The sequence below is a fragment of the Aythya marila genome, assembly GCF_965140915.1.
Source record: "Aythya marila genome assembly, chromosome: 24".
Taxonomy (NCBI): domain Eukaryota; kingdom Metazoa; phylum Chordata; class Aves; order Anseriformes; family Anatidae; genus Aythya; species Aythya marila.
In genome coordinates this window covers 1,761,530-1,782,723 of record NC_139065.1, presented here as the reverse complement: position 1 = coordinate 1,782,723, position 21,194 = coordinate 1,761,530, and the positions used below count along the sequence as shown (strand labels likewise).

The following is a 21,194-nucleotide window of genomic DNA, read 5'->3' as shown; positions in this document are numbered from 1 at the left end:
TCCATCATTTTTTATTCAGTATTTTGATGGCTGTTGAAATCAATAATGCTGCAGCCTTACTGGCTGGAATGGCAGCTTTCATATAATTAAAAAAGTTCAGAGTAAAATCGCATAGAAGGCTATCATGTAGAGGATATAATTAGGCTTTGAGGGCCTGAGTCAGTGGAATCAATGGAATCTCCATTGATAAATTGACTTTTGATAGGGCCCCTAATGCATCTTATATGATAATGGTACCTTTCTCCAGACAATTTTATGGTGGAGTTTGAAAAACATTAGGGAAGTAAGAGTAAATATGAGTTAAAACACAAGTTAAATATTCTAAGAACCATCACCAAAGACCAAAAAGAAAAAGAAAATTCATGGCCAGATCAGAACCACAAATGAATGCTATAATTTCAAGAGAACGTTGATTTCCAGTGGTTGAGGATCTGGACAGCTTGGGATATTTTTCGTCTAAAAATCAAGAGTGCATTGAACATATTTCACTTCAGCCTAATAGTCCTTCAGTTCTTAGCCTGAAGGACTTCTGTCTCTGCCTGCTAGGCAACAGCCAAGGTATCTTCCTGCTGGAAGAAACCTGTCCAAGTTTGGAGGCTTCCCCGTTCTGATTTTCTTGGTACTCAGCTGGTAGCATAATCCAGCGTGCACATCCTTCACTGACACATGTCCCTGCTGGAAGGTCCATAAACTTGCACACGTGGGATTCAGCCTACTGATGCTCAGATATTCTGAGCAACATTCCTGCAAAATTTTCCCCTGGGCCAGTGGAGGGTGCAAGATTTCACAACACTAAAACACATCCCTAAATCCAAGAGAGCAGCAAAATACTGCTGCTGAGCCCAGGTCTTTAATTAAAGGTGGAAGAAAATTAATGAAAACCAGAGAAGATTTTGTGCTTCTTTCAACTGACAATGTTCAGGTTCATTACATATCGAACTTTGTTAAGACTGGAAGCCCAGCTCAGGCCAATGGTGGCTTTTCATGACATGATTTTGCTGGGTGAACTGCAGGCTGATTTCACTGGAGCTCCCAGCTCTTTCTTGACAGCTGTAGTTAAATGGATGAGCACACGAGACTTACACCTGGGGAATCACGGATTAGTCTTGTTTGTAAGGAAGCAAATATAAATTACTGTGTTTATGCTACTTTTAAAATGCTTTTAATGAGGAATCATTTGCTATTCAAAATTTCAATCCATAATAATGCCATAACCTCGCTGAGCTGATTATCATGTGCCTTGTTTAACATCATTCTTCAAACAGGAGACGAGGGCAAGCCGGTTGTTTTAAATTCTTGTGAACGTGCTGATCTATAACTCCAGCACAACGGAGCAAGACACCCTGCCTGACTTTGTGTTGTGTTTGGTTTTGTTCTGTGTTGCAGATGGAACTGATCTGACTTGGGACAGGTCTCCGAAGCAGCCGAAGTGTCTTCTCCAGTAGCAAGGCCTGGGGTCAGCATGGCAGCAGGGGTGGCAGCGTGGCTGCCCTTTGCCAGGGCAGCTGCCATAGGATGGATGCCAGTGGCCAACTGTCCCATGCCACTGGCTCCCACAGAGAAAAACAAGAGGCAGGACGAGCTGATCATTCTCAATGTGAGTGGCAGGCGGTTCCAGACCTGGAGGACTACACTTGAGAGATACCCGGACACTCTGCTGGGCAGCACCGAGAAGGAGTTCTTCTTCAACGAAGACACTAAGGAGTACTTCTTTGACCGGGACCCTGAGGTCTTCAGGTGCATCTTAAATTTTTATAGAACTGGCAAGCTGCACTATCCCAGGTACGAGTGCATCTCTGCCTACGATGAAGAGCTTGCCTTCTATGGGATCCTCCCTGAAATCATCGGGGACTGCTGCTACGAAGAGTACAAGGACAGAAAGCGGGAGAATGCAGAGCGGCTGATGGATGACAATGACTCAGAAAACAACCAAGAAGGGTCCATGCCATCCCTGAGCTTCCGGCAGACCATGTGGCGAGCCTTCGAGAACCCCCACACCAGCACCTTAGCCTTAGTCTTTTACTACGTCACCGGTTTCTTTATTGCTGTCTCTGTGATCACTAATGTCGTGGAAACTGTCCCTTGTGGCACGGTGCCTGGAAACAAGGAGCTTCCATGTGGGGAGAGATACGCTGTGGCTTTCTTTTGCTTGGACACGGCTTGTGTGATGATTTTCACAGTAGAGTATCTGTTGAGACTCTTTGCGGCCCCAAGTCGCTACAGGTTCATCAGAAGCGTGATGAGCATCATCGACGTGGTGGCCATCATGCCATACTACATTGGCTTGGTGATGACCAACAACGAGGATGTCAGTGGAGCCTTTGTGACACTAAGGGTTTTTAGGGTTTTCAGGATTTTCAAGTTCTCTCGCCATTCCCAAGGCTTAAGAATCTTGGGCTACACTTTGAAGAGCTGTGCCTCCGAGCTTGGCTTTCTCCTCTTTTCCCTCACTATGGCAATTATCATCTTTGCAACTGTGATGTTTTATGCAGAGAAAGGGTCCTCAGCAAGCAAATTCACCAGTATTCCTGCTTCCTTTTGGTACACTATTGTAACCATGACAACACTTGGGTGAGTATTACTTTTTTCTTACTGAGCAGCAGGCAAGCATGTACTGGGAGCTTGACTTCAGTTACTCCTAAGCATTTTTCTGGGTGCATGTTCCAAAAGGGAATGGAATTGTTAAGGACTTGTTTGTTCTTTGCCTGACAACTTCTGGATTTCATGCTTTTGAAAACCTGAATAAAACAGAAAAGGTACTTAAACCCACTTGACAAATGCTTGGCACAATGGTAGATGGATGCAGGAGAAGCAGGGCTGTGAACAGTAGGTCCTGTTTTGCACTCCTTTTGAAGCAAAGATAACACGAGTGGAAGGCAGTTGGCAACTGGAGCTTGTGGGTTTATTTTTCAGACATTCATTTGAGCCGTAGGTTTTACACAAAATTGCTGATGTATGTTTTGTCTCTTCTCACAATGTCGGTCACAGTTTCTTTGCTTGACATGCCAGGAATTACAGGTTGCTGAATTCAAATGGCTGTTCTGGGTTGCTATGCTCCTGAAGATGCTCAGTGGTCTCCAGGACATATATATATATTAAAAAAAATATATATTTTACTTAATTTAGCAACAAACAGGCTTCTTGTCTGTGCTAAGTGCTGAGTTTAAACACTAATAGCAGTATGCTATAGCAGTTGCACTAGAATTTCAAACACTCCTACGGACAGGTACAGAGGTAATGATATAGTCAAAGCAACAGATATGTAGCCTGTAGGGCACTGTTTTTTTTCTATTTCATTTCTGTCTCACAGATATTTCTACTGAAATTATAGATCTGTGCTTTGAAAACCTTTGTCGGAATGGCCAACCCCTCACCCTGACAGGGTTACGTAAAAGAAAGTAGGCAATGCCCAAACTTTATAGCTACTTTGCAAAGAGTTTTCCCACTGGGGAGTTCACACAGTTCAGCACTCAGATGTAGACAATTCTCATCCCTGTAATATGGTGACAGGAATGACCACTTCTTCTCTAAGCTGCTTTTGATTTTAAACACTTCTCTGTGCCTATTAGGCATGGACAGGCTCACAGTAGCACTTTTAAATTATTAAAATCATAATTCAGCTGTCAGAAAGGCACAGAATCTGAGCATGTGACAACTGCAAGTCTGAATTTCTTCATTAAAAGAAAATGTGGATGTTTGTCATAGTCACTGGAAGATTTTCTGGTTTCTGTTTAACAACGACTGCACCTATCTTTCTGCCAACACACACGTGTACATTGTTATACCTTTGTCACAAGAAAGTTAGGATCAAGGAAACATTCAGGGTTGCTTGGGAACAAAACTTTGTTGTAAAATACATGCAGAATGTGCTCTAGAGTGCGATTAAGTCCCTGTTCCCGTCAGTGATGATTTGGTCTTGTTCTCTTTCCCTTCCTTTCTGAACACGCGGGTAGAGAAAACTGAGTGCTCCTGAGGACTTGAAGTGTCCTCAGTACACTGCAATCACCGAAATTATACATGAACGAGTGCTTTAAATGAGTTGACAAGAATTAAAAAAAAAAAAAAACAAAAAAAACCACAGACATTTAAACAGAGCTTTGTAAGAGTTCATTGGAAAGGGATCTATAAGGAGATATCCAAACCTTAAACTTAAACTTGTGGTCTTACTGATTTGGGGCGCTTTGTTGCAGGATTTTCACTAAAAGAGGTGTCTCCGGCACACACTCTGTCAGCTCAGACTGCGTCGTTCTCACAGACTTACGAGACGTACAGAGACCTGGGCGATACCAGCCCCTGAGGAGAGCCTGTGCTCTCCGACAGCCTCTGCCTACCTCTGACCGCGTTCGTCGGGCACCAAGCACCTTCCTGACTGAGGACCAGAGGCCAAGCACTCTCTGCTGGCTTGCCCCAAACCCTCACTAGACAGAGGAGTTGCTCCTCTGAGCTATCAGCCCCTGATTCCTGCTCCCTGTGTCCCTCCAAGAGGCACGCTGGGGTGGCAGCGGTGCAGCCATGCGCCCCCAGCACCAGCTCATCCCCGGCTGAGCTCCACGGCACCGAAATGAATGAGCGGCAGCGATGAAACCTCCTGGCCCTGGGGCATCCCCATCTTCCTGCCTTGCACCCTGTGGTGTGGGTGGTTAACACCCCCTGCTCCCCTTCATCTGCCCATAAAACCTTTCCGCTTTTTCAAATTGGCATTTTCACCCAATATTTCATCTGCTTCTCTCTTCAGAAATCGTTTAAGTGTGTTTGGAAGGATCTTGTTCCTAATGAGAGCGCTGGCAATGCCCGTCTCGCGGAGGCTGCCAAAACCGCAGCCAGAGTCCCCCCCATGCTCCCTGCTCCATCAGACTTCACCTCCTTAGCAGGTGCCCATTAGCAGCTTCCATTTCAGCCATGCTCAGAGCTTTTATAATTATCTTAAATATTATCTGCTATTTGTCTTTAAAATGTAGCCGGTATTTAAAACAAGAAATTATAAAGTGCAAGGGTTTTTAACTCAAATGCATACACACCTGTATATACATAAATATTTTTGTTTTGAACCCTGAAACATTTAAATCCAGATAATTGAGCATTTTCCTGACACTGTAATTTCTTTCTGTGACAGAGTGCTTTATAAAAGCGATTTGTAACGTGTAGGATAACTTGTCCCGTGTTACCAAGACATTAAAAAATTAGCTCAATTTATATAAAAGGGAAAAGTTTACTTACTATGAGAAAACAAGGCTATCATTAGGAAAGCATTAACAGATGTTCCAGTTGACTAATGTTAATAATTAAAATAAAAAATCCAAGCCAGATATTTGCTGCTGTAAATTAAATTCATTCAGTTGAAACCAAGGAAGCTGTGGTAGTTTGTCTGAGCTAGCCTCTGTGCCATAGCCTAGTACACGATAGTAATATAGAATTTTCCAAAAGGGCTCTTCCTCTGAGCAAAAGGCACAGAAACAACACTAAAAATGAAAATCCTTCATTTTTTTTAATTTTATTTTTGTTTCTGTAGCTCAGAATTTCGCTCTGAGGTGTTCTCTCCCATCCTCCCAAGATAACTATCGCTCTGACTGTCCTGGCTCCTTGCAGTTTCGCATCAGCTTTGTTTCGGTGCAAGCCTGTTCATTTTGGTGGAGCCCCGCTCGTTCTCCAGGGCTGGAGGCTTTACCTCGCTCCCTGCAGAGGCACATTCAGGGCAGGGCTGTTCAGAAGCCTGAGAGACGTGGCTGTGGTGCAGCAGTGAGCTCTGCTTTCCCCAGCCCCCCGCAGAACAGGGCCTTACCCTGCTGCTTCTCAGCCAGAGCTAAGTGGCCGCGTTACCGAGCATCTGAGTCATGATTCATATTAAATATATATACACCGTGATTTCCTGGGCTCCTGATCAAGCTGCCTGTCTTCCTGAAGCACACACGAGCACGGTTGTCCCATTACCACCACAAATAGGGCTGGACCTGGGCGCGCACAGCCCCACAAACTCTCCTGCTGTGCCGCGAGGCAGGCGCTGCTCTGCCAGGTTCCTACAGACACAACTCGATTCCCAGATTGACCCATAAAGGAAAAGCAAGAAAATGCATTTCTTCTGGAGGGTGAAGCACCGCGTATAATAGAGTACGTGCAGCTTGTGGTGGCACTGCTCTGCGGATCGGGGAGCCGAGCTCTGAGAAATGACGGACAACTTGCCAGCTCCTTAGGTAGCTAACGGCCCAAGGAGAAAGGTACAACAGCTTTTCGGGAATGGGAAACAAAGCAAAGGAATTAAATTATACTGACCCTGCGTCTCTGATCCCTGTGCTGTGCTCATCAGCCCTGGTTTAACAGAGGCTGTTTTTAATTTAGCACGATTTAAATTTTGCTCAGGAGGTTTTATAATGAAAGCATTATTCTTGGGTGCATCTTAAATCAATCTGAATTACCGAAACAACTATTCAAAATTAATTCAAAACCAGCTATCCAATTCATGCAGAAACATTCTCCTCGAGAGGCCAGCAGCTACCCACCTTCTCTCCTGCCCTTGGTTCAAGCACCAGTCAAATAAATGTTTGGTTTGCCACCCCCCTCCTTCTGCAGGAGGCCCTGGCCTCCCCAGCCCCAGGAGCACGCTGCCAGTCCCCATCAGCAGCATTTCCGCCCCCCTCTTGCTTTTAACTAACTCGATATGCAGTAGCCATCAGTTTTACGTCTATATTGAGACAGCTTAATTATCATAAATGGTGTTACTTTGTTCCCAGCCTGTTGTTTTTATTTACTTTTAAATGGAGTTTGATTTGGATGGGCCAGCCTCACGCGTCCTCGCCCGCCGCCACGCACTGCAAACAAGGCTGCGGCGCTACGCCTCTCTCCTGCTGCTAAAGCCCAAACCAGTTTTGCCCAGAGCGCGTATTTTTCTAAGCTTTTTATAGCTGTTTTCATTTCACCTGACAACAGCAGTATGTTTCAGGCTCTCAGGCAGCATCTGCGACCTGCACCGTGAGCTCCAAATCCCAGCGGTGAGATCTGCAGCACCACGTCTGCCTCTGCCCGCGCCCTGCCGCGTCCTGAGGGACACCGGGTTGCCACAGCCGGGCCCTGGCCGGGGCTGCCCAAGCCCACCCCAGCCCCAGAGCTGCTGGCCCTAAAGCAGGCATTTTAGATAGCGTCTCTGATGGCATTTTAGAGCGTGCTGCAACCACAGGAGGGTGAAACACCTGTGTCACGGCCTGAGGGAGCTGTCAAGGAGATCTCAGAGCTGTTCGTTTCATGAATCTAGTAGTTTGGGCGACCAAAGAGCAGAGATTTGTGATGGGTTTTGTTTGGGTTGGAGTTTAAGGCAGTGCTGCATGATTTTCTGTTGCGTAAGGAAGGCTGAGCTCCCACCGCTCACCACCCTCACAGTGGTCCTAGGAGAATCTGTCTTCTCCCTGGCCTCATGATTTGCAAGAACAGCACAGTTTTGGGATCAGCACCCAGCTTTCAGATTCAGCTGCACTGAGCACTGAGTTGGAAAGATACACAGTGTGTGTCTGGACAACGCAGATGCATCTATAGCTTATATTAAAGGAACCAGGTTAACACTAGGGAGTCACTAAAACATGTGCCGGCCTAGCTATGTCAACAGCCTGACCTGGGGTGGGACTGGGAATTCCTTGCAGTTGTCATTATTGGGGTGCTTAGGGAGCTGGTGTTTGGGGGCAGGGGCCTGTTCAGGTTTATTCGCATCGTTCTGGCTGGCGCCCCGCGGGTGGAAAGCGGGGAGCGAAACAGCAAGGCAGAACTGACACTTGATCAAGAGTTTCTGAAAGAAACGATATTAGCTGTGTTGATTTCTTGGGCTATTTTATTGGTATTCTACCCTGGAGAAGGAACGGGATGAAATTGAAGCAGTGAAACGGGACGCGAGGCGCTTACTGCCAAGCGCTGACAGCTGGGCGAGAGCAGGCTCCCGGCGTGCCGACCGCATCGCTTGCAGGGGCTGCCAGCGCCGTGCGAGGAGATCTCTTTGCAGTTACTCCTCCCGTGCAAAGTGCTGAAACCACTCGGGCTGATAATAACCTTCATTCACCCTCCTTCGTGCAAACTCAGAGGAGTTTGCAAAGTAAGGAAAACAATAAATCATCTCTGGAGCGCTGCCACGCCGGGTTCTCCGGAAAGATTGCAGCTTGGCCCCGTAATCACATTTTGCGTGTCACTACTTCAGTAACTGCCATTAAACCGAATCAGAAAAATTGCTTTAATAGAAATGCTACTTTGCATATTTACCATCATCAGTGGAAAGACAGATGAGATGTGGGATAGTTCCTTTGTAAAGCAAGGCGCTAAAATTTCATCACTCTCACCACTTCCTACCCAGTCAACAATTCGTATATCCACAGGCCAGATAATAGCTTGAATTTAATATACAGAAAGTCCAATCAGACAATGAATTGATGGAGCTACACAAAGAAGCCATTTTCCTGAGCTTTCATTCTCTTGACTCCAGCTTCCTCTTATATGAAATGTGTATCAATTTTCTTCCCCTAATGGATTTACAGATATTGTGTGTGAAATGTCTTTGTATCAGAAACTACAGATGGAACCTTTTTCCTTCGCTATCTTGACGTAAATCTCAGGCAAGCATCTCATTTTTGAGCTATTTGTATTCACCAGAACCCCAGAAGTATTAAAATACCTTTACTCATTCTCATGGCAAGTAGAATTCACGGGATTTTTCTCCCTCTTAAAAAAAAAAAAAAAAAAGAGGGAATTTATTTGTCCTTAGATTTTTTGTGGCTTTGGATATTTGTAACAATTGCACATATGTGCAAATATCCCATTTTTAATAGGCAAGACAAAATAACTTTCCTTTAAGGTAAAGTCATTGTGTGAGAAGTAAATTATTTGAATAATGTCGAGTAATGGTACTGTCTAAAATTATAACATGTCTACTAAATTTACTAACGGGAGCCTTGGCAGAGACGCATCTTTAGCAACTGAATTAAGAATTTTTTCTTAGCTCCTCTTTCTTTTTTTTCCCCTTTCCAGCCTGCATCATAGTGAGTGCCTGAGAAACGCAGATTAAGATAACATTGTATTTTTGCCCGAGATGAAGGGAAGTGATTGGCTTGCTGACTTGGATCGGAGTTATTTTTAGTCTCATAAAATGATAATTTCATAATAGCGCTGACCCAGTAAAAGTAATTAGTTTACATCGATCAGCTGAAAATAGGGGACAGAGTAGCCACTGCCAGTAGGAGAGCAGCACAAGAGGAGGGGAAGCTAAAGGCCCTGCAACGAATTAGCCCGAACTGATTACGTCTCTTGGCTGACTGCAGCCCGTGCACTTGAAATCAGCTTTCAGCATGAAGTGCGGGCAGAGGCACGGCTTCCCTGGCACTGCCGAGGGGATTTCGGAGTGCCTCCAGCCCGGTGCTCACATCGCAGCCAAGGCGAAGCCCCCCCTGGCACCAGCATCCATGGGCCTGGTGTGGGGTGCAGGACATGGCACGGAACTCCTGGCCCCCTTTCATGTTAAGGAAATGATACGAGGCTGCTTTTGTTGCTAATTTAAATGGATCCCTACCCTCAGGGCAGCTGAAGACAGAAGGTGAGAACACCTGTGACCCGTGGCAGCTTATTTCTAGAGGAGCACCCTGGGCACTCAGGTGGGGCCACCTCATTAAAAAACAAACAAACAAAAAAAAAGCAGAAAGCTACAGAAAGCTGTAAGATAGTTGGAGAAACTTTTCTCAGCTTAGTGTCAACAGCAATCTTCCGTGGCACCCACCACGCTTACAGCTGGGTTTGAGTCTTCAGCAGAGAGCCTCGGCTGTACCAGGGCTCCTAAATGAACAGCACCGCTGTTACCTGTGAGGCTCTGTGGGGCTTGGGGGAGGCTGGGTACAGCTGGCATTTAATGCAGGCTGTGTCTTCCTGCCCTTCATGCCCACCCATGCAGAAGTGCACAGGGACAGAGCTGCCACAGCGTGTTATCAGAGGACGGAGCAGGTTTATTTATTTTTAATGCAGCACAAGCCTCAGAAATGGAGATCTCCGATCCTAGCTGTTGGTTCCCGCATTACCCGGGGAAGTGCTCTGAGAAGATGCGCCTGGGCATGACCCCGGGTGCAGGAGGACCCAGCCTCGGCTCCCCTCCAGGCCTGCAGCAGGGTCTGGCAGCCCCGGGGCTGTGAAGAAGGAAAGAGCCCCCATTAGGTCATTTATCTATTGCCCTCCTGCTCTCATCGCTTCGACATCCAGCACAGATTTTTTTTTTTCTGTCAAACTCTACCACATCCACTGTAAGCTTGTTAATATTTTCCGTTGGGCAGGCAGCCTGCCGCATGTTTTCTCAGCTTTGTGCCACTCCCTAAGAGCTTTCGTACAATCCTACAGCAAAATCCTGCTCTCGTGTTTCCCGTAGAGCCAGCGGTGGCACCCTGCCTTCCCGCAGAAGCGCAGCCAGGCGCTCCCAGACACACCAAACCCCAGCCTGATGGGGCTGCCACCTGCGACGTGGCCCAGCGGGAGCCCCCAGCCACTACTCCGGGTGCCACTGTCCCCGGCTGTGCCCCAAACACCCCAGAGAAGGGGTTCCTGTCCTCCCTGTGGGTCGTGCTCCTGGACGGGCACTGCCCACAGAAACAGATCGTGTCTGTTTAACTATTTACCAGTGCTACATTAGAGCGCATTCAAGGGCTGTAATTCACCTCTTAAGGTTACAAGTAAGTGTGGAAGAGTTATTTTAAAATCAATATCTAGCAGAATGCCATTGTTCCAACATTAAAACCTGCTGGGAAATTACTAGGAGGCATGTGGCAAGTCAAATCACTGCCTGCCAGAGGAGGAAACAATTCATTACTTCTTTAAAAGGTGCAAATCTTTACTGGCTTTTCGTTTTGGTTTGCAGCCTGAGAAATGGTGCTGGAGCATCTGGCTCTTTCTTTCTCTCATTCTTTAGTGATTTCATTCTTTTGTTCTGGCTCTGCTTCACGGACTTCTCCTTACTTTCTGCACGGGTTTGGGTCTGGGGACGAACACTGCGGCATCGCTGCCAGTTCTGTCGCTCTTCCTGATGGAGGCCAGCACTTGGCGTATGAATTCTCTCTCACCTATAAAAGCATCTGCAACAACAACAAAACCAAAGTGGGCAGCCACTCAAAGTCATTTCATGAGCAGGCTCTTCACCGCGAGGATTCAAGAGAGCCATTGAGCAGATCGCCTGGGGAAGCCTGCTGCTTTCATCTTGCCCTGCCATCTGCAGCAAAATTAAAACACAGATCAGCTTTAGCTTTTTGCCTTCAGGACTTTGCAAAATTTGGCTGATGTATGTCCCCAGAAAGCCCTTGAGAAGGATTGTTTGCTTCTGAAGAGAGTAGCCCTGCAGAATTGGGCTACGTGCCCCTGGAACCGATGCGTAAGCACTGAGATGCAGAGGGCTCGGTGCAACGGTGCCGGGGAGCCTCCTAATAACAAGGTCAAACAACTCAAGCGATGTGTCCTGCCGTGCGGACGGCAGCCGCAGGTTACAACGTGGACACACAGGGTGCAACGAATGCGGTGGTGGCAGCGCTGCAGCGATCGGCACAGGCAGAGCTCGCCCAGCCTGCCCGGCACCTGGCAGCACGAGAGCTGTCGCATTCACTTTTTACCAGCTCCCGTTAACCAAACAACACGTCCTCAACGTTTTGAAGTACCCTTAGCTTTTTGTTACAGGTAATTATTTTTCGTATACTAACTGCTTTATTCTGTCTGTACACGTGATTCCCCTTTGCCACCTAAAAGACCCAAATTGCTGCTGTTTTTCTCATCTTGCCTGTAGATGCAGGGTTTCACATCAGATGTGAAAACAACAGAAGATAAACTCTTCATTCACTTTCAGCCTTTAATATATAATTGCACAGCTTGAAGATCACAGGATTTCACCCCACAACTCAACAGTCCCTTTGCTTCTTCTCTGTGCTAAGCAAAACGCTTCTTACTATTATTTTGTTCTGCCTATTTTCTCGCCCAGTTGCCACAATCCTCAGTCCCTTGTCAGTACAGTCTACGTGCACTTTTGGCCTATAATTTGAAGACAACACATCTTCAGCAGTACACGCGATTTTTCTACATTTGTATGAGCTGCAGCACAAGGGAGTCATCCTCCTTAAATATTAATTACAGTCACCATGATGAGAACAAAAATAACACATTATTTTTCAATTGAAAAGGATAATACAAGCCAGCTATTCTTGCAGCCTAATGCTTGGCAGAAGTAAGCTATCTTCAAAAGGAAAGCTAAAATGAGAGAGAGCTGTTCTGAGCTGCTTTCTCCTAGAGTCCATCCACATTAGTGTCTCAGTTTGGATCAGGAGCACCCTTTGAAAGCAAACTCTCAATCATCCTGTCCTTCCTGCAGCTTGGCTCAGTGCAAAGAGGTTGCAGAGCACGCCAACAGCATCCCTGCCGGATGGAATATGGCTGAGAGACGCGCTGAAGGAATGTGCCTAATGTGCTCTTACTGCTAATGGGTGCTCAGGCCGTGAACCAGACTAGCACTAGTCTAAAATTAACCCTCCCCGAGGTGCATACGGGGGGGATGCTGGGTCCTTCCACTCCAGAGCTCAGCTCCCAGTGAGTATGCAGATACAAACTTACTCTTTCCCTGCATTTGATTTCAGAGCTCATTTTCAGTTATATCCCTGTTTTAGCATCTTTTGAGGTTTCAAAATTTTCATGGTCCTTTGTCATCAGTATTAAATGAACGAGAACTCCAATGGTTTCTTTCTGCCTCTTCAGAGGGAAGATAGAAGTAGGCTGTTGTCGATTTAACAGAATCTGACACCTCCGTTACTCTACTGTATGAGAGTCTTTTTCTAGTAATCAGTGTCTGAAATGAGTGGAAACAGGACTTAAATTTACCACTTTGAGCATGAATCAATGAAGCATTATTGCCAACACACATCCTTCGCTGTCACACATTTCAGTTGTGCCGTTGGTTCAGAAAGATTTAAAAGCCTGTCTCCCACCCAGCTTTGCACCTGTGAGATATCCTTTTTATCGAACTCACTCTCTGATCTTTGCATAATTAACCAAAATATGAAATCCTTAGCTTCTGCTGTGTGTGTGCGTGCTTTAAAACTTCCTGCAAGACCACTAGATTGTGTACAGATGGGCAATCACGGTCAGCTCACAGGAGGCAATCACAACTTTTACTTGGTGCCTCTTTCGTTTTCCTGCCTACTTACATCTGCCTAACCGTCTGTTCATCAATCCAGGGAGCATCCATCATGTAATAGGATGAGTCCTACTGAGTCAGACACTCGGCTTCAGTTCACGAAATGAGTTGGCATCATATCCTAGCCTTGGCATGCTGTATGCAAAGACTTCAGCCCTTTTAGATATTTTTTCTGCTACAGAGAAATAGCAGGACAGATTAAATAATAGAAACATTCATTCAGCAAGACAGTTGTTGAATGAAAACATGCAAAACAGATCAAATTAGGTGAAAGTCACCTCTCTTGCTAAGGGTAAAAACAAGTAGTAAGCAGGGCCAAAGGTACACAAGATTTGGGCTGCAGAGGGCTGAGCAGGATGAATTCCACCACTAATGAGCTTAGTGAATAAGCTCATTACCTAATGAGCTCTATTGAACAAGCTTGATTTCCAGTCTAGGGGAAGCCTTCTGAATAGATAAAATGTAGGTAAACAGCTACCTCGGTTTACAGACAGAAAATGTATCTGTAGCTCAAGAGCAAAGTCACTGTCATTGCCAGATACTTTCTTGAGAGCACAGATGACAAGACTGCAATGCTTTGTTTCTTACCTTGTGGTGGGAAAAAAAAAGAAAAGAAAAAAAAAAAAAGCATCAGTTCACGGATCAGAAGAGCAACAAATGGTAGATGCTGCTTTCCAGGTTTGACCATCCTTTACAAATTCAGATGCCAACAAGGATGCACGCTAATGTGACTCATTAAAACACACATCCCAACACCTTTCCTCTTGGGTTACCAAAGGACTGTTCTGCCCTCCATGGAGACATCACAGAGCTGGACTGGGTAACCCCCAGAGGTCCTCTCCAACCACATGATTCTATGAACAAATGCTGCTGAAATGGCCTATTTCCATGGATCTCCACTTAAATCCCAACCTTACTTTTGTGACCTGAGAAGACACATCAGGAAATCTCACATCTCACTGTCCTGTCACAGATCTTGTGGGCAATATTTTACAAGGCAGGAGTCTTCAAATATCTAGTCTGTAAGGAGTAGTCCATTGTGTATCCACACACTGCTTAACATAATTTTCAGTCCTGTCAGATCGGAAAAAGGAGAAAATGAGATTTCAGAAGAGGCTAGATCTACAAATGCTGAAAGAAAAATCTTTAAATCTTAATTTTGTCTTCTGCGTAGTAACACTTGTACTTATTTTTACCATCTTTTCTTAGCCAGCAGAAGATTTTCAGCAGATACTGAAGAGTTGTTAGAACTGTTTAGCTCCTACAGTTGTGCCACTCAGACACTGCCTCTGTCCATCCCTTGCCTGTTCTCATCTGAGCAGAGCTGGAATATGTTTGAAGAGCAAAAGGGGAGGAACATGTCTGAACTTCACGGGAAAAAAAAAAAAAAAAAGCTAACTTGGTGGGAGATAGAGAATTTTGAGGAGAAAACAGGTGTTCAGTCTTTAAAAATATGTATTTAAAGCTATGCATGCATGCCCTCAAGTGCACATCACAGGGTAAACAAACAGGCGCACAGCTCACTTGTACGTGTCAGTATATATTCGCATGATTGCAGCATGAAAGTCTGGCACCAAATGTACTGTGAACTGAAAATGAATTTCAGCAGCTTTTATGATTCATTTTTTGTCAGAAACAAATGAGGCGTCTGTAGCTTCCTCGTTAGCTGTGTCCAGTGAGGTTCGTTCACTGCTGCTGCACATAAGGCCTGCTCGGACCAGGCCGCAGCTGCACGCTCCGATCACAAAGTGTGTCAGGAGGAACTTCGTCACACTCAGTGATTTACACCAGGGAAAATGAATGTCAGTGACAGCAGAACAGGCTCTGTGGATCCGAATTGGTAGGGGAGTGATTTGGGTGACGTTCTGTGCTACCTTCATGGGAAGGCCATTGTGGTGAGAGGTGCCTTCGAGCTCTGGGCCCTCCACAGCGCTGCGTCTCATCGTCCTTGTTTTACTAGCGTTTGCTTTGGATATCCTGGGAAGAGTGGAGATTTCTAGTGCTCAGTGTTAGGTAGATAAGGCATTTAAGAAAACCGTTGGATAGACTTTGTGTGTAGCCATTAATAACTGCTCTCCTGGCAATATCAAAACAGCGTGGGCAGGCAGCGCTTCTACTACCTGTAGCTCTTGTCTGTACAGTAAATTAAATCCACCTGTTAAATCATTGCAAACAGAGAAAGGGTGTTTACCCGAGCACGTGTGCTTACTGAATGCTTTCATCTGCTTATGATGGAAAACGTTGGTGAATAAAGCCACGTCAGACCAGGACTTGTGCGATGCTGAGATGCGCACATACGTGCGTTTTGAAATGCGCCCTCCCCTCAGAGCAGTGCCTTCAGAGGGTGTGCGGGGGGCAGCCAAACAGAGCCTCTGGCACACAGCTTGTGGTACAGCCGCTGGGCAGGAGCAGGGCCTCTGCTGAGCATGGTGTACACCACCAGGCAGCTTAACACGAACACATGCCAACCGTATTCGTGCAGCACAGCGGGGTAGCAGGAGTTATCTGTCAGCGTGGCCGAGCAGGGGGGAGCAGGCTCCCAGAGCCTTGAGGTGTCCTGTTGATCGATGAGTCTTAGCTGGCCCTCGGCCTCGTGGCTGGACTGCACTGCGAGCCGCCTCTTTCTCTAAAGGTCATCGTCAGAGTTGATGCAGAATGCCATAAAACACGGTGTAGAAGTAGGCTGCCTCGTGTCCTGCATTTCTGGCCAATGTTCTCTCTCATCGGCTGTCATGGTGGCTTAGGGTAATGGGGTTCTGAAGGCTATATATGATTGCCGAGGGACACTGAAGAGGGGATTTTCAAACGGCTGTGATTATTCTCACCCAGTCTTATCAGCAGGGGAAGATATAAATGAAAACACAACAGTGTCTTTGCTTTTGTGCAAGCCACCACTGTAACTCAAGACAAAAAGCTTCATGTGAGCAAGGCAAAATGATGCCAACTCCATGTTTCCCACAGCAGCTTTCAGCAGGTGTTTGGGAAGGGCCTGATGACCATTTGTCAATTAGCTGTGTGAATGTCTGTGCCGGGATTCTCAGGGAGAAGTGAGATTTAAATTCTGCCCCTGGCTGTGAAATGACAGAGCTGCAAGGCTCTGTGCCCGGCTCTTCCAGGCTCCCACAGCAGGCAGCTGCCTTCACTGCCCCGAGGGAGCTCACGGGGGGCAGCTGCTCCCCCAGCTCCACTAGAAGCTTTGGCGACCTCAGCAATCAAACAGGAATTTATGCACACCAAAAATGACACCCTAGACTTCATGAGTTACTAACTGCTCGGGCTACGAACTTTATAGAGGGAAAAACTCTGAAAAAGCTGAATCCCCAGCTTCCTGGAGTTCGGTCAGGTAGACACGCATGGTCAGCTATCTCTTCCAGCCCAAACTCAGACCGTTCCAGTCACAGTTCTGCTGCAGGACAGGCACTGGTCCCACCACACGGCTGAAAGACCCGTGGGCCAGAGAGAGGGGTCACGGCAGTGGTCCTACAGCACCCACATCAGTGATCGGCTCAAATGGCTCACTTCCAGACATGCAATGCAATCTAAATAAAATATCAAAGAACTCAACCTCTTCTCACAGATAAAAGGAGAGAATGGTTAAAAAGAAAAAAAAAAATCACACAGAATTATAGATGATAGAATAAAAGATGTTCTACAGGTTTGTTTTCCTGCTTCATAGGGAAAGACCAAAAATGATTTAGCAAAATGATAGCAGAAGTTGCTGCCTTCCCAGAAGCTGAGTTAGTATTAATAATAAAATACTGTAAATAATGAATCTACAACATCATCAAGCCAAGAAACGTATGTATGTTAAAAAAAATAGATAGGCATCTCCCCAGGCTTTGGCAAAAGGTTGTCCTTCAGATGAGACTGCAGATGGGCTGTTTCGCTCACTGTCAGTGACTTAATGAAGCGGTTACGTCTCTTCCACATCTGCTTTATCTATCCTGTGCATGGAAGTATTTCTGTTACTGTACTGGCCTCTCCTTGCATTAGAGTTTATCTACAATTTATCACTTTTAATAGATGATAGCTGTAATGCATTCGGACAGGAGAAAAAACAATTCACCTGACTACCACACAATACTTGGAATTAGAAAAATTGGATGTCAGTGTCTCAGGCAGTTGGGCATTCTCAAAAATTTTACCCAGAAGCTTACCAAAATGCAATATATGCACTTTGTGCCAAATACTGTGACACAGTATACAAAATGTTAAATAGCAGCAAAATCAGTCCACTTGAATTGCAATATAATGTAAGGTTTTGAACTTTTACTATATAATCCTTTTCAAGTTATTCTTGTGTATACTCTTCAATGGTAAAACTGTTTTTGTTTTTTTTTTTTTTTTTGTTTGTTTGTTTTTAGCAAAACGTGGCCTATGAAACACAGTCCAAATACATAGCATAACAAAATGTAATCATACACACCACAAATCTCTGATTGATTCTAAAGACTTCTCCTGTAAGATGCTCGTGCATCTTACGGACACGCCGGCTTTCCAGCTTACAGTGTGTCTGGGCCGTGCTGCTCTCAGAGTCAGAGGTAATAACAGCAAAGGCAACAAATCATCGGCTTAGTCAGTGGACAAGTGGACAGAGTCCTTCCAGCCTTGGAATTAAAAAACAATCACTCTGCCTAATCATTATTCATTGTGTATTTTTCCCTTGGACAAATCTGTCACTGGTTCATAAAACACCACAAGATGACTGTCAATTTTAAGCAATTACATGCAAGATGTGTAATGAAATAGTTGGAGACAATGCCACAAACACTTTTATGGCGCAGAAATCATAGGTGAATTTCATGACCTTTCTATGGAAACAAGTTGAACAAAAGAAATCAAGTGAGCAGAAGTCACTGTCCACAGCCTGATGCATACACAGCAGGCTCAAAGGGCATCTTAAAATCTGCCCTATGCAGTTCTCAAGTCCCAAGAATACGGTAAATGTGACCTTCACCACAACCCTCCATGCATCCAGCCAGGAGTAAATCAGATTCAGCAGGCATGAAAAAGAGTCTTGAGGATTATGTGTAAGATATGAAAAGCAATCATACCACTATATATGATAGAAGATAACCATAAAATAAAAGACTGAAGGCCTGAGTCACCGAACAGTTATCTATACTGGTACAAAATGATTTTAAAATGTTACCATTCGGATATGGTATAAAATCATATCCCTCTTGCAAAAAAAAAATAAAAATAAAAAAATAAAATAAAATAAAAGTTCCAAGTAGTAGAAAACAAAACCCATTAAACAAAAGGCAGCCCTGAGGAAAGATGTGGCAGAAGCCTCAGTCTGTCTTCCATCTAGCAAACCAGATCATTTTTCTTTATAGGTGCTCAAACTTTTGCATGATTTAAGAGCAGTTCAGTACGTGCTGCTAGACAGAGTGGTGTCTGAAGCGTTGCAGTGGAGGATGGGCACCCACAGGCAAAGATACAACACATTTTACATCTGTTTTACACCTATTCTTCATCTAAGTTATATTCCAAAAGTGTCAAACCTAGACTTCACAATAAAACTATCATAATGGTTTGGTTCACAGACATGACAAAAAAATTCTTTTTGTGTGCTGACACAGGTGAAGCACACACAAGACTAGTCAGCATAAGCAAGAAGAGTTCACCACCCTTTATGAGATTTGTATGCTGAGCAAGGCTTTTCTAGGTTGTATATCAGCCTATGTGCAAATGAACAGTCTGAATTCTGGTCTAATTACACACACGAAACATGTCAAGCATCACAAGGAGAGTGGTAGGAAATGAGGTCTAAAATTTCAGAGATTAGGTTGATGAAGAGATTGTATGCAGCTGTCAGTAAAAGTCCTCTTCCTTCTCCACAAGTGCCCCCCGTGGTCACAGAGTACCTGCTGAAAATGCCGCGTCTGACAGCAGATTGCGAGGAAAATTCTGTGAATTTAAGGGATATTGGCTTTATGCCCACTGTGAATAATGGGCTTTGTCAAGAGTGATCTATTTGAGAGCCCAGCACTGCTCGGGGCTGTCTGTGGGCCACAGGTGACCTGTTACAAGGCACGGCCTTAGCAGGGGCTCCCAGAGGCATTGAGCTCCAGCCCCAGCACCAGTGGTGTGGCTCTCAAAGATAAATTGCTCATTGCCTTCCCCAAAGCCTTCTACTACAGCCACAACGCCTACCACGTGTAGTCCTCGTTCCTTAGCATGAAGACGTCCCATCCCCAGCACGAAAAGTGAGCCATGCACAGCGAGGGGAAGGGGAAGCACAGCTCAGACACAATGGTCTCTCCCACTTAGATGGCTCCTAGAGCTAGGGCAAGCTTGGGGGGGTTAACTGCTAAGACTAAAAGACTCTTTCTTGGGGACCCAGGGAAGAAAAGCAATTATTTCTACTGCTTCTCCTGTTGCCTTTCTTCATGTTAAGCATCCTCCTAAAACGTCCTTTTTCTCTTCCATCTGAGCCACGTACTGCTTTTCTCTGCCTTACCAGAACAGCGATTTTCTGCTTCTATTTAGTCACTTTTCGAAAGAGAGGGGCTGTGCTGCAGCCCCGGTAGGTGACCTGAGTGCTAAGATGTCTCGCGACTCGGCTGCTACGGCAGTTGTAGCGCTGCCGAGTCTGCAACCCCGCGACGGCTCCGCAGAGCGAGCAGCTGGTGTCTGAGCCCAGTGACGTGAAATGATTCCAGAGACTAATGTTCTCCCAGCTCGCTATTGACACATGGGATGGGTAAATGAGATTTACTTTGGCATCTCATTCACTTCTCAATCCATCTTAGCTAGTACTTTTCTTTTCTCCCCTCCAGCCTGTGCGTGGAAAGGTCAATCAGTTTAATTACAGATGTTAGACACACACGTGCCATTTGCAGAGCTGCTCAGCATGCTCAGCAAATGGAACTCCGTTGCACCCTCCTCCTGCCTTTGGCATTGAATGTAGCAGCAGGAGGTTTCTTACGGCAGCAAAGAAACCTCCCCGTGTTGTCACTGGACTAATAACAAAAAGCAATAGATAACTGAACTGAAGCGAGTTTTAATGACATTTCTGCAGCCTCGCTAGGACTGTCAGAATATGCTCCAAACATTTATTAAAGTTCACCGCCTTCCTAAATAAACATTGACATCTCCATTTCACAGCTGTAGAATCCAAGCCAGCAGACCACTTCCACACAAATCACACAGTAAAGAATTCCCCGCTCCTGCTCTGGGGCAGCAGCAGAGCAGGGGAGCCCGTGCAAGCACTCAGACTATCACCTGCGCCAGGACAGCTGTGGTGTAGGGATTGGAAGGCAGCTGTGGTCAAGTTATTTTATTTATTTAAAGACCCTGACTCCCGCTGGAGGTGAGCAGTTGGACAGGGAATGGGGTGCGAAGTTCTGCCATTTGTTAAGTCAGTCAGCCCAGCACTTTGCCACCTGTAGCTGTCCTGCTAATCACTGCAATGTCACTGCTGACGAAGATTCTTCTGACAATACAGGGAATTTTAATACCTAGCGTTACTCTCCACATCCCAGTTCTGCTCAGTACTCCCACACTCAAGACACTTTGCAAAGCAGAGGCACAAATGATTAGGAAGCTACAAACAGTCTACAGAGACTGGCACATTGTTTCTGCCTCTTCGGAGAAACCCACAAAATTCTACAGGGGTCAAGGAAAACAGATGTTAGATGCCTCAGCCTTTGGAACCGATGCTGTACAGCGTTCCAGGAATTCATACCGCAGTATAAACTTCACTTTAAAATACAGGATTCTTTAAACATTTTAATTGCATCCTAACCTTTCATTAATTGGGCTTTATGCAGCGAGCAACATCACAATAATAGGTCTGCAACCTCTGCGCAGAATGCAAATGGGCTACAATCAGGGGAGAGCACCTGAGCATGCCAGGCCGCCCGCCGCTGCGGGAGCTGATGGACTCATCCAGCACAATAGAGAGTTCCTAATCATTCAGTGGCCTTTGTTTCACTGGATTTACTTTCAAAACAAGAAACATCTGAAAAGCATTCCCCACACACCACCGATTTTGGCATTGACTCATCAGAGAGGCACA

General features: G+C 45.6%; 1 protein-coding gene across 2 annotated transcripts in view; it reads left to right on the top strand.

The window, feature by feature from the left end:
* Positions 1-1,462: 1,462 nt before the first annotated feature.
* KCND3 (potassium voltage-gated channel subfamily D member 3) overlaps positions 1,463-21,194 on the top strand; it is a gene marked incomplete at both ends in the record, with an annotated part of 103,416 nt that continues 83,684 nt past the window's right edge. For both annotated transcript variants that reach the window (XM_082778324.1, XM_082778323.1), the window contains one exon: positions 1,463-2,571. In XM_082778324.1, coding sequence (XP_082634450.1) covers positions 1,463-2,571 — 1,109 coding nt within the window. The remainder of the gene's footprint in view (positions 2,572-21,194) is intronic.